Here is a 25,523-nt window from a genome sequence, read left to right as displayed (position 1 = left end):
CATTTACCAGTGTCCTGGGCGACTAGCGCGAGCAATGGCTTGCCGTGTACTTGCCTATTCGGAGGGTACCACGATGCGAATGGGTGTTGCACTGGATTTCTTTTCAGGTGTGAACGGGTATGGGTACAGTTCACTTTGATCAAGGGAGTCAATGCCCCCTTTAATTTGATGGGATAATGAAGGGATATACAAAATGATAACTTCTATTAAAAAAATTGTCCAATACAATATTGACCATTACATTATACAGTACAATCATTAATCATCAATATCCAACAAATGCTATCATACCACATACATTAAATTGAATTTTCTCTCTATTTTCATTTATAAAAAAGGAAAACAAGGAATAACCAATCCATGTCATTTCATTTAAAAACAATCAAATTTTGGGGGACCTTTTCATTCACAAATGCCAAAAATTCAGTAAAGCTACACATTTAATTTTTCTCAAATATTCTGAGATAAGATTTAGGAAATAAATTTGTGATGCATGATAAATTACTTTTACCAATATTTTCGCTTCTCCTTGCCGGCTTCAAAAAAGAAAGGAGGAAAAAATAAATACTAAAAATTCTGGTCAATGCAAAATAAAGACTATTAATGCAAAGGTATAATACAAATGAAATTAATTAAATATGAATAATATAAGGCTTACAATATCTTAGCATATTTTCAACCTACACTTAACGTTCAGCCTTCATATTTTTTCAGTAGAGATAACAGGAACAAAGTATGATTTTCTTTCCTATCCTAAAAATCAAATTTTCAGCCTACAAATGATCCTTGAAATACATAATTCAGCCTTCATCTATTAAAAAAAATCATTATTTGTTGGGAGGGGACAGTCAGGCCTTAAAGTTTCATCAAAAATCAGAGCAAGCAGTCTTCCAAAGCTTCAAATCCAAACTTGGATCAAAATGGAACATTTTTTTCTTTAAATAACCAACCCAAACTTTTACCTAAAACTGTTGGCTAAAAATTAATCACAAATCATCTGGCATGCAAATTTGTTTTAAACAAATAGTTGGTTAGTTCATATTCTAACAAACTTACAAGTTGGTTGGAAACATTTCTGAAAGTCAATAACCATAACCCTGAATTTTATCATCAAAACACTAATGGAAAGAGTAAGTTCTCCACTTCCTCATTCAAAGGAGTTTAACAGATAGTAGAAGGGCTCTAATAATAAAGATACGTCAAGTACGTTTTTAACACTTACATTAAAATCAACTTTCACAATTATCTCCAAAATTACTAAAACTTCATCAATACGGCTCGTAATACACATTGTAAACAACGCTCTACTTCATATATATTGGATGGATTTCTTTTTCTCATTTTGGATAAAAAATAGCACAAAACTATCTTATCCATTAAACGAAACAGTGGTATAAAATAACACAATGAGTCACAATACATACTTATATTTACAAAAATATGAGTAAATAGATTGTTCCTATATATGTATTCTAAAGAGTAAATATATTTATACATAGAATATACAGGTTTTTTCTTGCTAATACTTCAAAGTCATCATCACCATCACAGAATTAAGACATTTACAATAGGAGCGCCGATGCGCTTAATATGAAAATAATTATGAAAATAACATGATATCTTGCGAGATCGCTTATTTTGGTCTCAAAACTAAACTTTTACCAATCATTCCATCTTTCCAATATTTTTTTTGAAAGTCCTAGAGTAAAGCCTCAAAATTGGTAAAATGAAACTTCATGATTTTTCCTTTTATCTATGAACTTGTAAAATCATCTTTTGGTGAGATGAAAATCTCGCATTATCCACTGAAAAAAAGTAAACTGCAACTTTTGCCAAAATTCATAAAAATCATACTGAATTCAAAAAATTTAAATGAAAACTTTTAATATGTACAGCCCACTATAGTAGACAAACACAGAATAGCCCTCTTTCCATTTTTTTTCTCCAAACGCAAAAGCCCTTATAAATGTAAACATCTTCACAAAAAACATCACATTCATCCAAGCTGTTCCACTTTTTCCACATTAGATTTTGATAATATATCTTGTTAATGTATCACAAAAGTTACAAGTGCAAAAATACAAATCGGTATACCAAATACATCATTGTACACAGATCACGGTAAGATGGAAGGGATACAAACATTGAAATTCTGGTTATATTCTGTACAGATTATACACTCACTCTATCTTACCACCCAAAGTGATATATACATGTACTCTTCTGGAAAGTTTATTCAAAACAGAGAAAAGACTAGCTCCATACAAAGACTAACTTAAATACTAACTTGTTTGGATCGATAGGATACAGTTTGGAAGAATTTTGTGATGTAGTACAGTGGATTTCGTCTGGAAATAAATCAAAATAATTCTTTCGAGTGACTTGAATGCATATTTGAATGATGATCACATTTTCTGAGCAACTGACCGGTACTTTGATGGCTTTACTGTGGAGAAAGCATTTATTCTATGAATGCATTCATTCTATGCATATGAATGCATTCATTCGATGCATATGAATGCATTCATTCTATGCATATGAATGCATTCATTCTATGCATATGAATGCATTCATTCTATGCATATGAATGCATTCATTCTATGCATATGAATGCATTCATTATATGCATATGAATGCATTCATTCTATGCATATGAATGCATTCATTCTATGCATATGAATGCATTCATTCTATGCATATGAATGCATTCATTATATGCATATGAATGCATTCATTCTATGCATATGAATGCATTCATTCTATGCATATGAATGCATTCATTCGATGCATATGAATGCATTCATTCTATGCATATGAATGCATTCATTCCCATGCATATGAATGCATTCATTCTATGCATATGAATGCATTCAGCAACAAATTTTCATTAATTGCACTCTTCACAGCTGAAACTGATGAAGTAAATTTGAAGAGTTTACTGACTCATTTATCACGGACAAGCATTGAAGTTCATGCATGAGAATTTATAGCAACCATTGCGACCGAGGTCTACGCTTGGTTCTTTTGGAAATGGCAAAATCTGGACAAATCTTGGCAGCATGATAATTTTCTTATGTAAGTGATATATATAGAAGTAGATAACACTTTTTTAACATGTTACTTACATCAACTAGGCAATCCATGTACAAAGTTAATGGTAATCAGAGTGTATGGCAGTCAACAGGTTAAGCAATGAATTTCACACCATGCATATTTTGTGCTGAAAACAATCTTGATAATTATCATGACTGCATTATATGATTTGACAGTATTGATACTAGTTCACACACAGATGTCATTTTGAATGAATGACTATCAACCCCCACCACAGTGAAAATTCATTCTTATGGAGACCGAAAGTTGATACACGGTCTAAATGTGTATGTTGATTAAATGAAATCCAGGTCCCCATTGCATAAAAGTAGTACTATTATGTTAATATTGCCATTCAATGGTAACTGCCATGGTAACGCTGATCAACAGCCAATCAGAATCAAGGATTCCATGCAAGGTACCATAGGATGGCAGAGTTACCATAATGGCAACTTTTATGCAACGGGGCTCAGATCCACCATTTTTTCTTTAAATACCTTGAAAGAAAACAAACCTCGGTAGAGACAGAAAAAACATGAAGAAAATTGGAATCCTCTTTGGCCCGTATTCTGAACTCAGGTTTAACTTAGACCATGGTCTAACTCTGTGCTAAAATTATGGGAAGCCAAAAGTGTCAAAATTTTTATTAAGTTGTATGTTTCTAATTTTTTACTGTGCTCTTTCCTGATTCATCGATGGTAAAGACAATCATCTATTTATACTTCCTAGACAATTATAAATGATTTGAGAGCCGAATGAGCTGATTATGATATCTTTACTATTAGTGATTTATGTAGCAATTGGCTTTCCATACTTAAGCCACAACTTTAAACCAGAGTTTAAGTTAAACCCGACTTCAGAATACGGGCCTTTGTATTTAAAGGGGAAAATCAGAGTCCATAGAATAATAGAACAATCTCACAAAACAACTGATAAATTGTACATGACTCACTCTTATACCAACCGTATGCTAAAAAAAGTCTTGACTCTTACAAAATTACAAAAAAATTATACTTTTTGTTTTTTTCTCCTCCCTTTTTGGAGGTAGAAAGGTGATTTCTAAGACTAAAGACAAATACACATGGAAGGTATTGCTCAACTAACGGACATAGATCTACATGTATTTATTTTTTTTGATTGAACACAGGCCATACACTGCATGTAGTACAATAATTTTAATACATGTCTTTTGAAAAAGGAGGATAGACTTTTTTTACAGCCCTGGTGTCCGTAAAAATAAACCCTGTACTAATTATTGGCTAAAATACGAGATGTACAAAATCACCACATTTTATACTGATATCCAATGTACAAGAAGTGAATTCATAGAAGATACAACAAGATGAAAACTTTGCAAAGTACGTGTAACAACGGAGTTGAAAAACTGATAAGATATAATGCTTATCACTATTTACACTATTTTGAGTAATATTGATTATGAGAGATGGATGTGAAAGAAAAGGGAGAGTTAGTATCATATTCAAGTTCCCCTTTTTAATTTGAGTTGTAAACTAAAAAACACCTAGGCATCCTGACCCCCCCCCCAAAAAAAAAATTAGTTAATTAGTCCCAAAACTGACATCAACTGCCAAGGGTGTTAAGAGCAAAAATTAATCAACACATTCTCATTCAAAATAGCATGTAATATTACCCCCCCCCAAAAAAAAAAAAAAGAGTTTCGCTTCTGCTAGCATAAAATATATTTTCTAACTCCCTAACAAGTCTCAAAATAGACCAGCTGAAAGAGGGATGGTGTTTTAGAAATCTATCCGCCAGTTTTATATCATCAAATATACAGGATGTTAGTAAAAAGTATCCACCAATTTTATACTACATGGGCCATGATGCATAAAGCACAAATAATTTCCAAACAGAGTTTAATTGCAGCATGCAAGATACTCTCATGTGCGTCGAATCCGTAACAGTTTGCTGCTCGACATAAAAATGACCTACAAGCGTTGTTTCAGCCCGGAAAGATCATCTATACATGTACCTTACAGATGGTACTAATATTTACAAATGAATTCCTAAAATGTATTCCTTTGAAAAATAAAATGTTATTCTTCAGGAATAATCAGTACATGGGATATAATCACTGGTATAGAAATGTACAGATCAATTTGTGCATTAGTCATTCCTAAAATACTGATGTGTTGTGTCAGAGAAAGATTTTCAGTCGATTATACAACGTAAGTACACGTTTGACGACACCCGAAGAAACAATCTCGACATTCATAGGGTCAAGACATCTGATCTCCGACCTTAGCGGAGGAAGAACACAGGAGACAGAGATGATAATTTTCAAGCAAAAGATCCAGAGACTTGTCAGTCGGAACAATGGTATGGATAAAGGCCAGCACACACCTAATGACCCGACTGTGGAGGGAAATGTGACATCACAGCTCTTGTCAGCGTGAGTCGCAGACCGGTCAGAGACGCAAGGAAAATATCAAGGATTTGACATGATCACAACCTCAATCCAAGTTCCAGCCAATCAGACAGCAGAGTCGCATTAGACGCAGACAGGTACATGATATGCATGAGTCGCAGACAGCAGGGTGGATGGATTGCAAGGTGTGTGGAGTCGAGGCTTATAACTACCTTGCGATTTATCTCTTCTCACTCAGTCGCAGACTAGCCGTAGACCAGTCGGGTTGTAAGGTGTGAGGTGGCCTCAAAGCAATTGATTCCTTTAACTTTAGAAAAAAATAAAACCTCTTTCAAAAGGAGCTTTCATTGTTTTATTGGGGCCTATATCATAGACCTACATGTATTAAGATATCATCAGTTTGACCACTTACTGTACACTCCATAGTGGAAAATGGACAGAAATATATTGTGTGTCCAAAAACTGACAGACTTTGATGTTTACTGTCAAATTGGCCTATGCTTATTTTTTGTAAAATCCCACATCAAATACTTTTTACCTGGTTTCAGAGCCTCTTGATTTAAATGTCTGATATGATTCTGTTATCAACATTCAGAGATAATCATGTTAATCGCAAGATTGAAATAGAAAAATAACCTTCCTAGGTCTGACATTTGCATTGCTTTTGAGAAAATATTTTACAAAAGGTGTCAAATAAGCTTTCTTGATGCTTTCTATCTTTTTTAAAAGAAGTTTTCCCTTACTTCCTTTCCTTGATCTCTCTTGCTCTCTTTTAATCACACATGCCTTTTTTGCTCTCTCTGCCTTGTTCGCGCTCTCTCTGCCTCTTTCCCGCTCTCTCTGCCTCTTTCCCACTCTCTCGTCCGCTTCTTTTTCCCCCTATCTCCGACTCTTTCCTTCCCTCCCCTATTCCCCCCCTCTCTCTCCCTCTCTTTCATATATATCACTCACCTCTCTTATTCTCCTTTCCTTCATCTTCCTTTCTACTCCCCATCCTTGTTTCACTGTTCCTTTATCATCTCTTCCTTTCTTTTCAACTTAGCTTCACCATTCATATCCCAACCCGTCATTCAAGCATCATCCTACGCACTTAACCCACAATGAATTTCAACAATAGTCACATGATCACCGCTTCCACACTATATATCAGAGCCACTTCTTCCTCACACCTGGCGATTTTCGCAACAGATGCGTTCGAAAACAACCTCATTACCATAAACAACAACGTGCCTTATTCTTCAAAGACTTGCCAAAATATATATATATACATATATATCTATAGATATATATAATATATATAAAAAAATGAAAACAGAAAAATACAAATGTACACAAAAAACAGCCGTTATACCGAGAGTGGTATGAATGGCCTGCGGGGGTGTAGTCTAAAACCCAGACTCCCAGTTGTCGCCGTCTTTCTTCTCGACGTCGGCGACGACGTTGCCGTCTCTCATCTCAGGCTTGCCGTTGGCAGTGTATTCCAATTCCTTTCCAGCTTCCAGCTCTAACTCGGCTTCCTGTAAACAATTTAGAGATGGAAAAGTCTGTGTATCAAATGTGGAGAGATCTCTAAAAGGCATCCCAGAAAAAAATAAAATAAACTCAGACAAACGAGATTTTCGTAATATTTTTTTTCAAAAGAGTCAAATAATTTGTTCATATCAAAGGTATATTAATATAGAGTTCACCTAAGAAAGGGATACACAAAAAAAAAGATTTGTTGGATTTCAATGCACACCTGAAGATCTCAAGTTAAGCCATTCAAAGTTGGAATGTTTTGTGCATCAAATCTTGAGAACTGTACATGGCGTCCCAGAATAAAAAAACAAGGTAACTCACACGACTGAAATTCTCAGTCATTTTCAGTTAAGAACGGGATACACAAAAAAAACCCTCGATTATTAGATTTCAACGCAAACCTCAAATTCTCAAGTTATGCATAATAATTCTACTTTCTTAAAAACTTTTGGGTTCTTTATGTAAATGAAATGGGGGGGGGGTATTGTTTCCCTGAAAACATTTATGATAAATTCTTAACACAATGTATTAACAAGACTAATTACAGAACCAAAAATAAAATAAATTCATGCATAAACCTTACTATCATTGCATTAATTAAAAAAAAACATTACATTGTTTTGGGAAGAATGAATGATATATTCTTTGAGACTATGTCTTAAACAACATTTTGTGCTGATTTTCATCACAATCATGGAGTTAATGCCATGGGGTAGGGGTTTTATAAACCCCTAACGCCCCCTTCCCCTCCTCCTTTCGTCCTTATCTATGTAATTTCACAATAAGCCCTTTAGTTATAAGCTAGAGATCAACTGCTTGTAAATGACCCTTCCTATTTTTTCAATTGAATAGGTACTCAATTAATTTTCAATCTTTTGAAATAAGATGTTGCGTAAAATTTGCCTGGCATATCAATCTGCAATATTCAAATCTAACGAAGGAATCTCTGCTTATTAAGCTATTGACATGATCATTGTAGATTATGTTAATTGAATACTAATGAAAAAAGTTTTTATCTGATTGCTTCATATGACCTGTTGCCATGCCGATACGAAATATAACTGAACACTTTATTGTTACCCTTTACATGGGATAAAAAGCACATTTAAAAATAACATGAATAATCACATGTACCTCAATAATTAAAAACCCACTATATACCGATTAACACCAATGACCTTCACCCGCTCTTGCGGAAACTGTAATTATAAAATGGCTATATAGGTTATGTTTTTACTATAACTTAATTAGTCCCCCTAAAACGAAATATAATTACCTCTCGATCTAACGCATCTAATTCTTTCCTAGAAAGATGATGCACGATGGCCGCTCCGTACGAGTCGCCAACCACGTTGATAGATGTACGACAACGATCCCTGTCAAAAGTTAAGAAAAAAAATATTTACTGAATTATTTCTTTCTTACATTTTTCGTATCACAGTGTTTTTTTTTTCTTTTCCATTTTCCTCTTCATTTATAAATTCAATCTTTAAAAACATTTTTAAAGAGAAAATACACTTGCTGTGAGCATAGCTGACATGATATTTCATGTTGTTCAAATGTCAAGTCTGTTACTCTCATCTTCTATACAGATGTTCAATTAAATGTTGAATAGATTTGTTGCGCATATTACTGAATGTTGAATGTGTTTGATAGGCTCGGTCTGCAAGAATTGTTTGAATACTGTTAATCTTTAAAGGGATTATGAACTGGCAGCACTAATAGCCCCACCTCAAGACCTTAACTAGTCATGGCTGGTCAGCTAGGATAACCATATGTCAGGGTAGGAATTAATTTTTTTTTTTAGGGGCTACTTTTTTTTTACATTGGGGCTACCACTGAATATCTTGGGGCTATTTTCAAATTCATGGGGCTACTTTTTTATCGCATATCAGCAATTACCTTTTGACATTACGAGACTCACTGTGACGCCTAACAGCTCAGAACATTATTTTTTTATCTCTTGGTGGTGAGGGAATGCCCTACAGGCCTTACAATAATCAGCTTCACACACTTCAGATTTGAGCCAATCGAGACCCCAAATGGCTTATTCAAACATTTAAGAAATCAGATTTAAATGTTTAAGTGTGTTTTGACACCCTCACTCCACATCCCCTTTACAACCACACACACATGGGCTTATTTATTTTTCTTCTTTAATGAACAATGAACCCGCCGCCCCCCCCCAAAAAAAAAAAAAAAAAAAAAAAAAATCTAAATAAAATTAATGAATAAAACAAACATAAAGGAGAGAGGGAGAGAGAGAGAGAATTCAGATCAAATAATAAATTTAAAAAATCACGGGTGTGGGTGAGTGTTTGTGTGTGATTGTGACTATGAAGTGCACTTGGATTGCATATGAATTATGTTAAAGAAATGAAATCAATATCTTACTCAGTCTATTCAAATTCCGACACATAGCCATAGGCTATGTACATAATATTGTAGGTTCATGTACCTTAAGTTTTTCGCAAGTTATTTTGAAAACGCAGATCTCCACAGAAAATTCCTTTCATTCTGGGGGAGTCTCAAATCGGTGAAAATGTATTCATTAATAACTTAAATATTAATCACAATGAAGAAATCATAAAGTGTTTTGACAGTTTTCAAAAATTAACATGAAATCTAAACTCTATCTGAAACAGAAAATCACCATCACTTAGGCCATTACTGATAGAATTCTCACCCAGAGCTCTGGCACAGAACATGAGCTCTAACTGGCTAGCTAACAGCATGCAAGTACCACACTCAAGCGCACGGCGTCCTCCTATTTTTTTTTTTAGATTGAGCCTTGTTTGATGATTTATTGTCTGATATTTACCCCTCCTCAAGAAAGAAATTAAAAAGTTATAGTTCACAATTATAAGCGAAGTGATTTTGGACAGCGACTGTGAGGATAAAAGACTTGCAAATCTTATGTGCTGTGAACAGGGATTTATTTCCTGAGCAATTAAAATTACGATATCACAGAATTGTGATATCCCAAATGGGAAATGTGTGCATTAGATATTGCACATGGTGAAGTATGGAGAAACCATGCTATTGAAAAAGAGACGCACTTGGCAATTTGAAACTGTGCTTATCGTAAATTGAAAGTTACTTGATTTTAGCTTTCCAGATATTTAAATTTATACATGTACGATATGGCTTCGCTGCTTATCCATCTCGCACTCCGACTCGACGATGTCGATAAGCAGAGCTGTCACAATCACCAGCTGATTGCTTACACCGCACGATGCATGTGGTCTCGTTACCAGCTGTGCAGTCTAATCGTGCACGCATACATATACATAAGCCATGCGGCAAGTGCGTCAACAATTCTAAAAAGCCTGTGCTAAAGACTATGCGTACTCCGCATCCCATATTGCATTGCGCGTTTATTTACGATCGCGAAGCTTCCGGTGTTGCGGAAGGCTCGGATATTGCAACTTGAACTTGAACTAAGCTGGCAAGGGCGATATAAAAGATGCGCTTGCTCCGCCGCCGGGGAACTTAATTGTGTGAAGTATTTTTTGCATTGTCGATGGTATTTTATTGGGGCGATTCTAAAATAAATAGTCGCCCCAAACCATTGGGTTTTGAGAATTTTTAGGGGCGATTTGGGCTGTCATGGGGGCGAAATCGCCCGTCGCCCCCGTGTAATTCCTACGCTGCCATATGTCCATTGGTATATATACAGTGCGTCCCAGAAAAAAAGTAAACCGACATGCTTATGCCTTTCCCCTTTAAATGCAAATGAATCATATTTCATTTACAATCACCATAAAATTCAGTTAGTCCTCTAAATTTTGATATCTAATATGAGATGGAGCACCTCATGCATTCATGAGAAGGACGAATTTGAATGTCAAAATCAGGTTGCGCAGAAAAATCGAACAGGATTGGTTCATGATGCGACGACCGTGCTTCTTCGACGATTTGCTCATTTAGCATTTCTTTCATATTCTTTGTTAAATCTCACTCATCTCTCAAATGAGAATAGATTCAGATTTACTTGTGAGTTTCAGCGCAAATCGTTTCTGGCTTAGCTCAATTTTAATTCCGCCAATTCTGCCATACATGAACGGTTTGCTAAGCCTTTGGTCTCAAAACTACAGACGAGATCCCACTCTTACCATAAGTGTCAAATTTATCTCTGAAAACAGGGTTTCCTTTTATGTGGAACGCACTGTATATTACATTGTAAACTTATATCGGATGAATAAATGCAATCAATCAATCAAAACTTAAGTATTGAAGACTTACAAGAACCAATCTACGGTGAAGAGCAAACTGACATCTTCCACAGGGAATCCTGCCGCAGTGAGCACCAAAAGCATGGTAATCAGGCCTGCACTGGGTACGCTAGCAGCTCCAACACTTGCTAAGGTTGCTGTTAAGCTGAAAAAAAAGATATCCATTCATATTATGTAAATATAGGTGTTGTGGCTCAGTGGATTAGTCACCAGATTTTGAACCACAAGGTCCAGGGATCGGATAACATCGCAACAATCCCTGCCTATGGCGAGGCGTTTATCTTCATTTGCCATTCTCCATCCATGTTTAGGTAATGGGTACCCAGTAGGAAGAAATTCCTTGAATGCTCGAGCTTCCGATCAAGGTAGCAATGCTAAAGCCGGTTTAATGGTATGCAGCGTTTAAAAACATTGTATTGAGCACTCCACTCACTTAATCTGAAGATGCACTGTCATATTTAATCTGAAGATAAGAACTTATATGTATTAAAGCTTTTAACTCATCACTCTCATAAGCTCAATGTCACTCTGCAATAGCACTGGGTTACAGCACATCATTTTACTCATTGCACTTCCTAAAAAAAGAAAATGCATTTTGGTCTATTTCAAGTTCAAATTCAATTCATCAATTCCCTTCAATTATCAATCAAAACAATATTATACAAAAGTTAAATGCAACAGTCCTAATAAGTATTTCAACTTAAGATTTCATGATGGAACTGGAGACTAAACTTTAAGTTATCAAAATCACCAACAACACATGAAAGAAACTTTTCTAGGGTGCATCACTTCATGCCTGAACTTTCGAAATTACCTTCAAGTTGGCTGATGTCAAATTTGTTTAAGATATTTTGCATTTTTTTATACATAAAAGTTTTTCATGAAATGCTCTTCAGTAACCAAAAGCATTCACTTTACCAAAAATAGTCATATAAGTCTGTGCCACGTTTTTTTAGCACAAATCCTGCTTTAAAAGCATGATGCATCATTTCATTGCAGCTTTCATGAATTCTCTGTTTTTTCATCTATGAAGAAATCTGAGTATCAGTAATGAAAATCCTTCCCGCAGGATTCTAGGGGAAAAGATCCAGGTCGGACTTTGCACGAGGTGCCTCTCGCCTTTCGGGTGACGGGTGACCTTACCTAATTGTGACGATTTTGCCGATGGTCAAAGAGTAGCCATTGAGCTGACCGATAAAGATGGTCGCTACTGCTTCGTAGAGGGCGGTGCCATCCATGTTCACTGTTGCTCCGATAGGCAAGACAAATCGGGTGACCCTCTTGTCGATTCCAAGATTCTCCTCGAGGCAACGGAATGTGACTGGGAGAGTCGCAGAGCTGTAACAATGGGGAAAGCACAAATTCATTATTGTAAAAATATTCTTGTTGGGATTCTCTTTGTTTAATTGAGGAAAGCACAAATTCACTATTGTAAATATGTTCTTGTTGGGACTCTTATACTCCTGATCGGGGGTCGACAGAGTTTAATAAAGATATTACATCTCATCTTATATTATGTATAAATGGCTGCTCTGGAAATCCCTCCCAATGGCAACATATTTTACCAGAGTAGTCACAGTGCTGCAAAATCGGGCAAGGCACAGGAAATTATTTCACAGAAAGTTTGTTCCGGACACCTCTCCTCTAGACGTCTGAAAAGGAATGGTACGACGGGGGAGTCGCAGAGCTGCAAACTTGGGGGAAACATGTTAACTCATTATAAAGAACAGTTAGATGCACTCTTGTCATCTCAAGAGACAGCAAAGATGTGACGAAAGTAGTACACTATAGCCAGGTTCATTTGGGCTAATAATTCAAGTCACCGTTTACTGACCATGTAACAGCCTAGAGCACAGGTCATACGCATTCGCTTAAGACGCCACAACAAGGTGGCGCTATTTTAATACCACTCATTGGTTCAGAGAGAGAGAAAAAGAGAGGCCAACAGACGATGTGACAATGGGAATACACTTAAAGACTGATTTCACTCTACCAGTCAACAGGCACTTCTCACCTTGAGGAAGTCGCGAGGGCTGTCAGCCAGGCCTGTAAGAGACCCCTGAAGAAGGTGAAGGGGTTTTTGCGGGTGATGGTGAAGTAGATGGTCATGAGGCACGCCAGATGGACCACCAGCCCGAGAAGGACCGTCACCATGTACAGACCAAGGTTGGAGAAGACCACGGCAGGGTTGTCCATGTCTAGGATCTTGGCACAGATCAGGCTCATGATACCGATTGGTGAGTACCTGGTAGTGGAGAAGATGGTACAAGATTGTTGTTATATTAATGCACTATTGCAAATTAAATGATGATGATGGTGACCATGGCCGTGATAATGATATTGGTAATTGCAGCCATGGCAATTGTGATGACGATATGGTGTTGGTGGAAGCATGAATGACAATGATGATGAAGATGACAATGATTGTGATGGTGAAGGTGATGGTACTGATGATGCTGACGATAATAGTGACGATTTTCATGGTGATGATGATTGTAATGGTATTGATGATGGTGGTGGTGATGATGAGGCAGATGATGATGAAGAGGATGGTTATGATGATGATAATTGAGATGTTAATAATGACAATGATGGTTATGATGATGATAATGGATATGGTAACCATGGCAATGTTGATGATCATGATGGCGATGATAATGATGATGAAGAGTATGATAATGTGATGATGGTGACTTTGATGGTGATCATGATCATGATGATGATGGTGGTGTTGATGATGATGATGGTGGTATTTACGATGATGACAATGATGGTTATGATGATGATAATGGAGATGGTTACGATGGCAATGATGATGATGGTTATGATGACGATGATGAAGTTAATGATGATGACGATGATGAAGATAATGATGATGATGGCAACGATGAAGATGAGGATGATGGCAATGATGGTGATGACAAATACCCACATTATCATCATTATAATTACTTACCACATGATGATATTGACCATCTGCATGGTCAGGTCCGAGAGGATGTCAAAGAACTCGACCATGACACGACCTCGCTCTCCCATCTGACCCAGAAGAATACCAAAGAAGATGCAGAAAGCAATGATGCCTGTCATCAAAGACAAAGAAAAAATTCCTAGGGATGAGCTTTAAGGATTACCTTGTGCGAGAATCACAGACATGATTTAAAAAATCACAACACAGACAATAGATGGACAGGATATTACGAAACAACTAGTGATTAAAAAACAATGTTTGTTTTTTGCTGTGATTCTGGGGGGAGTTTCATCAACATTTAATGTCCGACAAGTTTCAGATCTGACATCTTTCCCAGTTTATAACACTGTAAAAACTGACACCAATTGGTGTTAATAGAGGACCAAACCCTGAGGTGTTAAAATTACACCCTAGAGAACATAACAACAAAGAGTGTAAATGTAACAACCAAAAGTGTCGTAATAACACCTGTAGGTGTAAAACTAACACCATCAATTTAACACCGGTGTAAAAGAACTGGTGTGGTCCTATATGTACACCGGTTAACACCACAGTTTTTGCTGTGAAGGGAATAGGTGGATGGGGGTGATGTCAGTAGGTGGTTTCAGACCGCCTCAAAGTTCGCCAGTTCCAGGTATTCTCTGATCGGGAAATCTACCCCGATCAGAAAATACCAGGTATTTTGGTAATGTGAAAGCAAACTACGCGTAATTTCCCCGAAAGAAAATACCCGCTAAATAGTAGGTACTTGGCGAAATTACGAGAACTTTCGTGGGGATTTTTCCAAGGTCGCAGGTATTTAGGCGATGTGAAAGCAAATTACGGGAACTTTTATCCCAGCGTGTCGTTGGGCGCGGCGGCGTGGGTGGCTGCTGGGCAAGTGATTTTGAATCTCCCGCCTTGCCTGCTTATCAGACCACACTGCGCATGCTCGTAACTTCGGGAACTTATCCCGAAGGATGTGTTTCGGGGCGGTGTGAATGCAGGAATAATTAACGGGTATTTTTTAGCCTTAAAAAGTTCTCGTAATGTAACGGGGATTCTTGTGATCGAGGCGGTTTGAAACCGCCTAGTATCAAAGTTTGGCATGTACCCTTTTAAAGAGTCTCTGTCGAGTCCAAATAACATATCCATGTATTCAAGCGACTGGAATAGAGAGATCAAGCTGAAGTGGGATGGCAGACAGAAAAGAGGTGGGTGGGGGTTGAAGGAGACAATTACAGAGAGAGGGAGGGGTGGGGGATCACACGGATTCGCATTTCACGCACACAACCGTTAAAAGACATCTCTGTCAATAACTCATCTTAGAGAGAAAAAAAAGAGAGATCAAGATCACAGAAGGTCCAAATAACATTATTTTGTATTCATCTTATTCAAGAGAATTAAGGAAACAGAGAGATCACACACACACACTCATGGCAGGTTCCCACCAAAAAGTACTCCAAAGAACATTCCCCCTGAACTTTGACCTCAAGTCTTGGCAGATAATTGGACGTCTGTTTGGGGTTAGCTGCCAATCAGGTACAAATTTCCCATCACTCGGCCAACACAGGCCCGACACAGGCGATGCCGCTTAAACTCTGCCTGGCCTGGCCTACCTCACATGAACAAATGTTGTTTTTCAACATGGTTGTTTTAAGCATTAGCAGCACTGACTTTTTACATTTATGTGCATGTAGGTAAAGCAATGAAAACCCAGTTCCCTAACTTCAGTCACTGTGCCTACAGTGTATATCCACTTTCAGACATACTACATGTAGGTAACTCTGAGGTCTTTGAGCAGATAAAAATTGGGGAGTGTCTCTGTATCAAAGCATCTTTTGAATGGTTATCACTAATTTGTCAAGAGCCAATCAGAGGCAAGGAATTCAGTAGCTTTTTAAACAAAAAATCCTAATTTATTTCATGAAATGCTGTCCAGGTATCTATAATACTCACTACAAACAATGATACCTACAAGTGCTTTTACACAACCCATAGTCAGGTTTAACTCAGACCAGGGTCTAACTCTGCTAAAATTATGGGGGCCAAAAACTCAAATTTCTGTATATAGTATATTTCTTATATTTTTTATTTTGCTTCCCTTAGCTCTTATAATGAAGAAGATATTTCAGTTATCATCCTGAGACTGTTATAATTGATATGAGTGTCATTTAACATGTACTAATAAAGATTTGTGGCCCAATTGGCTCTCCACAGTTGAACCACCACTTTTAACCAGGGTTTAATTTACACCCGAATTCAGGATACGGGACTAAGACTTTGTGCACTTTTCATGGTTAATTCATAAATCAAACTAAACCTAAAATTGTTGCTGGCTGTATCAGAGTTAATTCATAAATCAAACTAAACCTAAAATTGTTGCTGGCTGTATCAGAGATGGTAAATGTAGTTTGCTGTGTAAACCCTTCACTCAAGAAAAGTGGTCTTAATATGTAGCCCAAGGTCCTTGCCATTGACTCATATACAGAAGGTACCTGCAAGTTGTATTTGGGCTTTGTACCTCCATGATTTGGGCTAGTCTTGTGTGCAGATAAACATGCATATCAAACTTTCAATCAGGGTCTATGCCTGTATAGGGTACACGCATGTATTTATCACAGAAAGTGAAGGCCTGGTCCCACTGGCCGACAGACACAAAACGTATTCATAACGGACACAGTGGACAAGCAAAATTTTGGGGTGGCTCCATCCGTTTTCATCTGCTCCAGACAATGGACAAAATGGGTGAACATTGAAACCAAAGTGGACAGATGCTCGATGGATAGTGTCTAAAACACATATGCAAAAAGTACACAAACGGATACATAACGTTTTCCACCGGATGGCAAGATTCTTTTCCGTTTTACATCTTCGCTGTATCTGTAAGTGCAGTGCGACGAAGCCTTCATAGGGAAAATCAGAGGGAGGTGGGTGGGGTTTCAGAAGAACATACAGCCTGTAGACCACCTGATTTAAAAAAAAAACGTGTTCATGATGACAACTACATCAGACCAGGTACTGACGGACATTCCTTTTAACGCTTCATGGAGCAAACACACAATGACATCCTCTATCATCGCTTTCCTGCAAGGCTAGAAATCAACCTATTCACTGAATGTCACGAAAACACATCATTTCCAAAGCAAATGGGGAATATCACTTAACAAGATTGCAATTTGGATGATTTTCAGAGTTCAGAAGAAAAGAAAAAAGTTGTTGGTAAGCAAGCTCAGAGTATCATGACCAGAGACCATTTTCAAGAGAGCGATAAATGGATAAATTGCCAATTTGTTTACTGCCAACTTGTCCACTCACCACATGGTCTACTTTCATTTAGTCTAATGCCATTCCGTCAATCAACATTTCGTCTAACAACCATTTGGTCCATTCCAATCATCACTTCGTCTAATTCCTGTTTTGACTTAGACCTTTTCGTCTCACAACTAGTTGGTCTAATATCCATTTCATTTTCAGTCATTTTGCATAATTTAACACTTAGTCCAATTAGACCAAATGGCCATCGACTCAATGGTTATTGGACCAACTGGTTATTACACGGAATAGCATAGACTAAATGAAAATAGACCATGTGGTGAGTGGATGGACTGACGGTAGACCAAATGACTAGAGATGATGACTAGTTTTCAATTGGAGGAATTGGCATTATAAGACAATTTGGAAACAAAACGATAAACGTATGAAGTACACCATAAAAATATTCTGAACCAATTTGCGTATTAGATGTTGTTGTTGCCGGCCGTCCATAGTTGTGGTTGATCGGATCAATTGCAACTCTTTATAGGACAGCGCCCAGATGGCAATTTACCCTGATGCAGCACCAGCTAAGATGAGCTGATCAGGCTAGGGTCGCTGGACCAAGCAAACTTGGACCTGATGAAAAACCAACCATTGTCAATGACCAACTGACCCACTAAGACAGCCGAGGTGAAAGGGCAGTTCAACTGAATTTGTTTTGGCTTCAGGAAAACTGGTACTTAGGTGAAGCCAACAAGCATCAGTAACACACACATCAATCTGAACTCTGACCTTGATTTGTTTGGGAATTCCAAATCAAAGCCATGTAAGGAACACTGATGGCCTACTTTAGATATCCCCAGGTTAGAAAAGAAGAGTGAGAGGAACGGAGTGAGGAAACAGAAGAGATTTACGAAAAGAGAAGGGAGGGGGAGAAAGAAGACAGAAAAGAAGAGATTGCGGAAGAGAGAGAGGAGAGGGGAGAAAGGAAAGGGGAATACAAAGAAAAGGTTAGAAGAGAGGTGAGAGGAAAAAATAGAGAGAAAGACAAAGTAGGAGATACAGACCCACTGGAAGAGTTTGAACAAGGAGCTCCTTGAAGCTCCTTGGTTTGAAAGAGATACCACATGGGAGAGATGAGACAGACAAACACATAGAGAGACAGGGAGACACAGAAAGAAAGAGATGAAGAAAGACACATAGAATAGAGTAAGCGAGACAGACAGAGGCACTTGGGTATACAGCGGGAAAGTGAACAAGATGCAGGGGGGGGTTGAAAGAATGAGATATAAATAAATGGGGAAAAAAGACAGAGATAGACAGAGAGAGAGGAGGTTTAAAAAAGAGAAAGGCAAAAATAGAAGCCATAGCAACATTTCTATAGGAGCTACAAAATTGGTAGGGATACACAACAAGGCAACTGGTTATCACCCATTCAAAAGTGAGAAGAAAAAAAAAATCTTGGAAAATGTGAGCTTGCTCAGACCGCAAAACTACCCGATTTCAACAAGCTTAAGAAAAGAAACACGCCTTCAGCCGCAAAGGAGGATAACTTTCCTACACCTATGGATATTTATGACATTGCGGTCAGGTTTCACTCTTTAAAGAAGTAACCCTTCTTGCGGTGAGACCTGCCCCCGAACCGCAAGGGCCAAGGCAAGATGTTTGGAGAGAAAACAGCCGATTGTTGGCGCAGTGTCTGTGTGTATCGCGGGCACAATGCCGGCCGTGTCAAAAGGCTATTCAGTACGGTGAGAAAAGTTGGGCAATTCAAACTTTCCGGCATGGTGCTCCGCCCAAATAGACCATCCATAAATTCCTCGAGTTGGATTGGCCTCAATATGCATTTGCATGCAGAGAACATGCGGACATACACCACGACATAACATCCTATACCTTTGCCATTCCTGGCCATTAAGTCCAGGGTTCATACCCTTATATATATATGCAATTTAAAAATTCCTGATTTTCTGCGAATTTCCAGGGCAGGAAAAGAATACATTGTAGATGCTTTCTCCTGAAAAGTGCAAAAATATAAGATGACAATGCTCGGAAGCAAAACACAGGACTAATGTGTATACTCTGTCAATATATCTACTCTGTTCTGAAAGAAGCCAGCCTAGTTCTTGTACTTACAACAATTTGAGGAAAGAATACATGACGGTAGTTGCTAGACCACAGTTCTACCCTAATTTGTTTTGTTTCGGTATATCATTTTTCATTACTGAGGGAAAAATCAATGCAAAATATAATTCCAAGAGAGCTAATGTTCTAACATCTGAAATAATATGTCAAAGAAGGTTTAAAGGAAGCTCCATTTAGAGATTCAAGAATAAAAGCGAATGACATTTTCTTTCAGCATTTCAACCATCAACACTGGCCTGAAGGCAACAACAACACCACCACTACCACCACCATTATAAACAGAAACGCAATCATCAACACCTCTATCACTATGTGTGAGCAATGCGGTGGTCAAGTGGTTCTGCCTCTTGACTTTAAACAGAAGGTCATGGGTTCGAATCCTAACCATGGCATGTTTTCCTTCAGCGAGATATTGGTCAACACTGTGCTGCACTGGACCCAGGTGAGGTGATTTGGCAGGATTAATCCCTTGAATGCCCTGACACTATTAACAAGGTCGTAGCTCAAGCTAAAGCTGGGGTAATGAAAGTTGTACTTTGTATCCAAGGGCTATAACACTAGATCCAGCTAATATTGTTTAATTATTATCAATACCAACGTATCAAAATAAACAACACCAACATCATCACCACCACTACCATCACCACAGATACCAACATGACTAATCAAAACATTAACACCAAAACACCAACACTAATACGGACATCACTAACACCAACACCAATAACATCGCAAACACCATCAACAATACCAACACCAACAACACCATTAACACAGCCACCAACACCTCTACCAATACCAACAATATCACCACCAGCACCGTCAACAACACCTACATCAACATCAGCAACACCACCATCAAAGACACCATCACCAATAGCAACACAAACGCAAACACTCACTACTTCTTACCGAGTACGTTCATGCCATTCTTGAATCCCTGCTTGCGAACAATCTGCGTGCCCACTGTGACGTATTCGTACGTGACGTTCACGGGATTCGTTATATTATCTGCACTTTCGGCATATGAGGCCGTGGAGTTTAAAAGCGTGCCATTAACGATTCTTCTCTCCACAACATCCTCTTCTGCTTGGTATGTTTGTGTCTGGTGTAAAATAAAAGAGTAAAAGTTTTTTTAAAAAGCTGCATGAGGGCCGCATGATATTGCATATCTACCACATACCCAATATTAGGTAAAATATCGCTCTGGGCCTCGTTGCTGAAAAGTTGCTACTATGGTAACTTTGCCTTTCAAAGGTAACTACCATGGTAACATGACCCAACAGCCAATCAAAATCAAGGATTTAATATTCGGTGGCAACGTTACCATAACAGTAACTTTTATACAACAGGGCCTGGTAGTGATAATTCACTTATAATTGCAATGATTTTGTAATTTGCAGTCCCACAACCAGATCCCATAGCCTAGTGCCCTTTGGTGATGTTACGGTCAAACCTTAGCTAACATTACTGCATATTGCCAAAGGACACAATAAGACAATCAATAGACTGAAAGGTATTTACTACCCGACTGTCCATTGTCGCCCTAGTGGTATCGCCAGGGTCGGGCTATGGCGTAACAAAAATAAATTGTGACATTTTCATGTATTACACTACCAAATATGTGACATAAAAACACTACCAAAAAATGAACAGGAGATAAAACAAACTCACAAAAAGGCAGTTCCAATATTTTTTTTTTCAATGATTTAAAAAATACAAATCTACAGTGGTAACAATATATGTAATGAAAAATATTTGTTTGTCATTTTACATCATGTTTATTGAGTTTGTTTTTCGTTTTTCAATAACTTTATCAGTTACTTTATTTGGTAAACTGTAATTAAATTGTTCGTTCTAATTGCATTTTCATACTACATCAAGCTGGACAAATGTAATGAATTAAGCATACCTGCTGGAAACAAGCTTGCACCAAATTTGTTGGGAAGAAATTCCTGTAAAAGAGAAAAAAAAAATTTAAACATTGAGCACAAAATAAAATTTGACAGATCAGGGATAAACGACAAGGTTTATATTTTGTACCGTCTCCTGTTGTTAAATGACCACATATTGAATTATAACAGAATGATATACATGTAACAATTGTGATGTATCACTTTCATCGTCAAGTGTACTACATTTCTTATAATTTGTACCGGTATGATAAATCTGTCCCTCTATCAGACGATCAATACTTTATAGAAATCAGCACTTGTACAATAATTTAAGAATTTCTATCAAATATTTAAAAAGTATGGTCCAAGTCACTGGCAAATGACCATGAGTACCACAAAATGACTTGTGGGGTGTTGCAAGAAACTTGTGATTAATTGCAAATCTCTTTTCATTACCTAATTCAATCACACGTTTTTGCATTAATTGCGAATTTGCAAAATTTGATTTCTAATCAGTTTCTTGAAACAAGCAGTGTAATATGTTTAGCTACAGATAAAATTAATGGTTCATTTGTCAAATCACCCAATGGGTTTAACCCGACCATTTTTTATTTTGATAAAAATTGGTATACTTGTTTAGTGTGATCCCACAGTACCAAATTTCAAATTTTAGGTCAATCGGGTCAGGGGTTCGCGAGATACGGCCCGTCGAATTTTGAGATTTTCGGCAAAAATGGGTGTGGCCGCCTACATTTGAACGCTTGTATCTCATAAACCACTGGGCCAATCTTCACATAATGGGTATTGTTGGAAAGGGAATTGAATAAGGATTCTAAATCTGCAATCACTTTTAAGATTGGAACATGTTGAGGTGTTTTGACCTTTTGACCCAACTTTTGACCTTGAAATTGACCTTGTGGATCACGTGACCTTGAAATCATTTTTCATGAAATGTAAGCTCCAGCATGTTCTTTACAATATATTAAAATTCAGAGACGCAATATTTTTTGTTAAGAAGTAATTAAGATTGAAAATATGCATACCACCAGAAATTCATAATGAACCATATTAAAACATGTATGTCATATGTAATGTGTATAAAAATACATGCAATATGCACTGTATACATGTACATGTCAACTTACATTGTACATGCATTTGCCACATCCTATTTTGTTTTACATCCATTCATCCTAAATGTTAGCAGTACTTGGAAAGATACAGGCCTGAATGGTCAACATGATTGTTTGCCTATTAACATTACTTGGATATATATCCCAAGGTACTCTGGGCCATTTGCTGTGAGCACATACATGTAGATAAATTAATTTAACCATATTCGTCCTGGGGTATTTGATTCTTGTCAGTCCCGGTATGCCCCCCCCTCCCCCTCTTGAGATCTCGGCCACGGATCGCAACAAAAATTTACAAGATGGTAGAAAATTACGTAATCTATGCATTTGCATTCACTAAAAATTCATATATTTTATTTTATATGAATTAATTATGCTAATTTATTCATGAAATTATACTTTTTGCTCTAATTCACTTAATAAAGATCCTACAGTGTAGAATGGTAATTTTTGATGTAAATATTCCTTATAGCATTCTGAACTATTGAACTTGAAAAAAATTCCGGTACCAAAATCAATTTCTTATGTATTTTATTGTTTAAGTTGAATTTATGTATTTCTTTGTTTTTTGTTCTTTTTATTTCTATTGTTTTTTTATTTTACAAAATTTGTCGGCAACTTTATTTTGGTCATAAATAGCATCAAGTTAAATGACTGTTGACCATTAAAGCAAAAATAATCACTCATTTATGAATTTTAGCTGAAAACACATTTTGTATTGACTTTGTACACAAAATCAAAAGTGAGGAGCTCAAGATGTACAAGTGTGTATTGTACACGTTAATACTGTACACTATAAATATCTGGTGGTATGCATATTTTCAATCTTAATTGCTCCTTAACAAAAAATATTGCGTCTCTGAAACTTTTTTATATTGTAAAGAACATGTCGGGGCTTATATTTCATGAAAAATAATGTCAAGGTCACGTGATCCACAAGGTCAATTTCAAGGTCAAAACTTGGGTCAAAAGGTCAAAACACCTCAACATGTTCCAATCTTAAAAGTGATTGCAGATTTAGAATCCTTATTCAATTCCCTTTCCAACAATACCCATTATGTGAAGATTGGCCCAGTGGTTTATGAGATACAAGCGTTCAAATGTAGGCGGCCACACCCATTTTTGCCGAAAATCTCAAAATTCGACGGGCCGTATCTCGCGAACCCCTGACCCGATTGACCTAAAATTTGAAATTTGGTACTGTGGGATCACACTAAACCAGTATACCAATTTTTATCAAAATAAAAAATGGTCGGGTTAAAATTTTCATTTTTTTTGGGTGATTTGACATGGAATGACCCTAATATTTCAATTGTAAAATCGCATTAGAATATTTTCAATTGATTGCAAATCATCATGTGTTTCTTTTAACTTTTATAATGGGCTCGTAGTTGACTAACATAGATGGACATGCTCCTGATGTTGAGAAGAACCTGCTAACTGGGTAATTTCTTTTGAGAATACTAAAAAGTACATGTGTCCACAGTGCCAAATAAATTATACCGAGTATATTTTGATCTGGATAGAATTTATAAACACAAAATAAGACATATTTTCTGTGGCTGAAAATGTACCAAAGCTCTTTGTTGGAGCCCTGGGAATATCTTTGGATCACAAGAGAGCATTCTGGGTAAACCTTGCAGTAAATAGGTTTTTTAGACTTGGAAGATATGAAAGCCCTTCGTTGCAGCCCTGGGATTGTCTGAAGATTTTTAAAAGGACTCTGGGAAGAATAGGTAAACAGAATATACTAGGTATTCTATGTGACTGGGGAAGGGGTGAAAGCTTCTTCTATTAAGTCCTGCGAATATCTTGGGATTGCAAAGACAATTCTGGATAATATTTGTATGAAATACCAGATATTTTTTGTTGACAGGGAAGGTATGAAAAAGATGTGTTGGAGCCCTGAGAATGCCTCTGGATTGAAAAGATAAAACTGGGTAGAATCTAACCCAGGGAACTCCCACCCGCTACGAAAAGTTCTCTCCTTCTACCCCCGTCTTGATCGGCCATTTTTGTTATGAATCGTAACAAAATGGCCGATCGAGACTGGGGTAGGAGAGAACTTTTCAGTTTTTTTGAGGTTCCAGTTTGTGCCCAGATGTCAGGAAACTGCCACTCGTTAGACCTTCATCCATATAATCGTGGTAAGTGCTTGATTTCTGTTTTAACTATTTATTCGGAGAATTATTTTGACCATACTTCACGCTAGTCAGGTGAGTATGGTCAATTACAGGGTAAGGTCCTGGGTACGCGGGCGGGAGTTCCCTAGGTTAGGTAGAATCTGTCTAGAATAGCATGCCATAGATTTCCTGCGACTGTGTAGGTATGAAAGCATCTTTTTATTAGTCCCGGGAATAACTTGACAAAGCAAAGAGAATTCTGGGTAAAATTTGTAGACAGAAAATCCTAGGCATTTTCTTTGACTGTTTTGGTATGAAAGCCCCCCATTTCAAATCCTGGGAATGTCTCGGAATGGTAAAGGGAAGTGATGTATGGAGGCAGTAATATAGATGAGAGGAAACAGGCTAGATCCCATTCGCATCTATCAAACAATATCTATCTATCATTGTCGATTTGCAAGAATATAAATCCTCTGATCAATTTATGCTTGGGTTTTCTTTGTTGTTTTGAGAAGGGTGAGGAAAATGGGATAAGGGAGAAGGGGGGAGGAGAGAGGGGAGGGGGTATAGAGTAAAAGATGGATGACGAGAAAGATGGAAAAAGAATGAGGATGAGGGGGAGGAAGAGGGAAAGAGATAGGACATGAATTTGAGAAATAGAGAATTCACAAAAAGAGTAAAAATATTTTTGGCATTGGTTTCTCTGTCTCTTTCCTATAAACCATTTCTCAATCTCAATCATGAAATAGGCTGAAAAATCAGGATTCAATATTTTTGTGGCTTT

General features: G+C 37.3%; 1 protein-coding gene across 2 annotated transcripts in view; it reads right to left on the bottom strand.

The window, feature by feature from the left end:
- Positions 1-4,234: 4,234 nt before the first annotated feature.
- LOC121405965 (excitatory amino acid transporter-like) overlaps positions 4,235-25,523 on the bottom strand; it is a 73,521-nt gene continuing 52,232 nt past the window's right edge. For both annotated transcript variants that reach the window (XM_041596962.1, XM_041596963.1), the window contains exons 5-12: positions 21,501-21,543; positions 20,501-20,693; positions 14,192-14,318; positions 13,250-13,480; positions 12,379-12,573; positions 11,246-11,380; positions 8,277-8,376; positions 4,235-6,999 (exon numbers count right to left, since the gene is read on the bottom strand). In XM_041596962.1, coding sequence (XP_041452896.1) covers positions 6,868-6,999; positions 8,277-8,376; positions 11,246-11,380; positions 12,379-12,573; positions 13,250-13,480; positions 14,192-14,318; positions 20,501-20,693; positions 21,501-21,543 — 1,156 coding nt within the window. In that variant the 3' untranslated portion in view covers positions 4,235-6,867. The remainder of the gene's footprint in view (positions 7,000-8,276; positions 8,377-11,245; positions 11,381-12,378; positions 12,574-13,249; positions 13,481-14,191; positions 14,319-20,500; positions 20,694-21,500; positions 21,544-25,523) is intronic.

Source organism: Lytechinus variegatus, chromosome 19 (genome assembly GCF_018143015.1).
Source record: "Lytechinus variegatus isolate NC3 chromosome 19, Lvar_3.0, whole genome shotgun sequence".
NCBI classification, from domain to species: domain Eukaryota; kingdom Metazoa; phylum Echinodermata; class Echinoidea; order Temnopleuroida; family Toxopneustidae; genus Lytechinus; species Lytechinus variegatus.
Note: the sequence above shows the minus strand (reverse complement) of the source record. Positions and strands in the feature narration are given on the sequence as shown.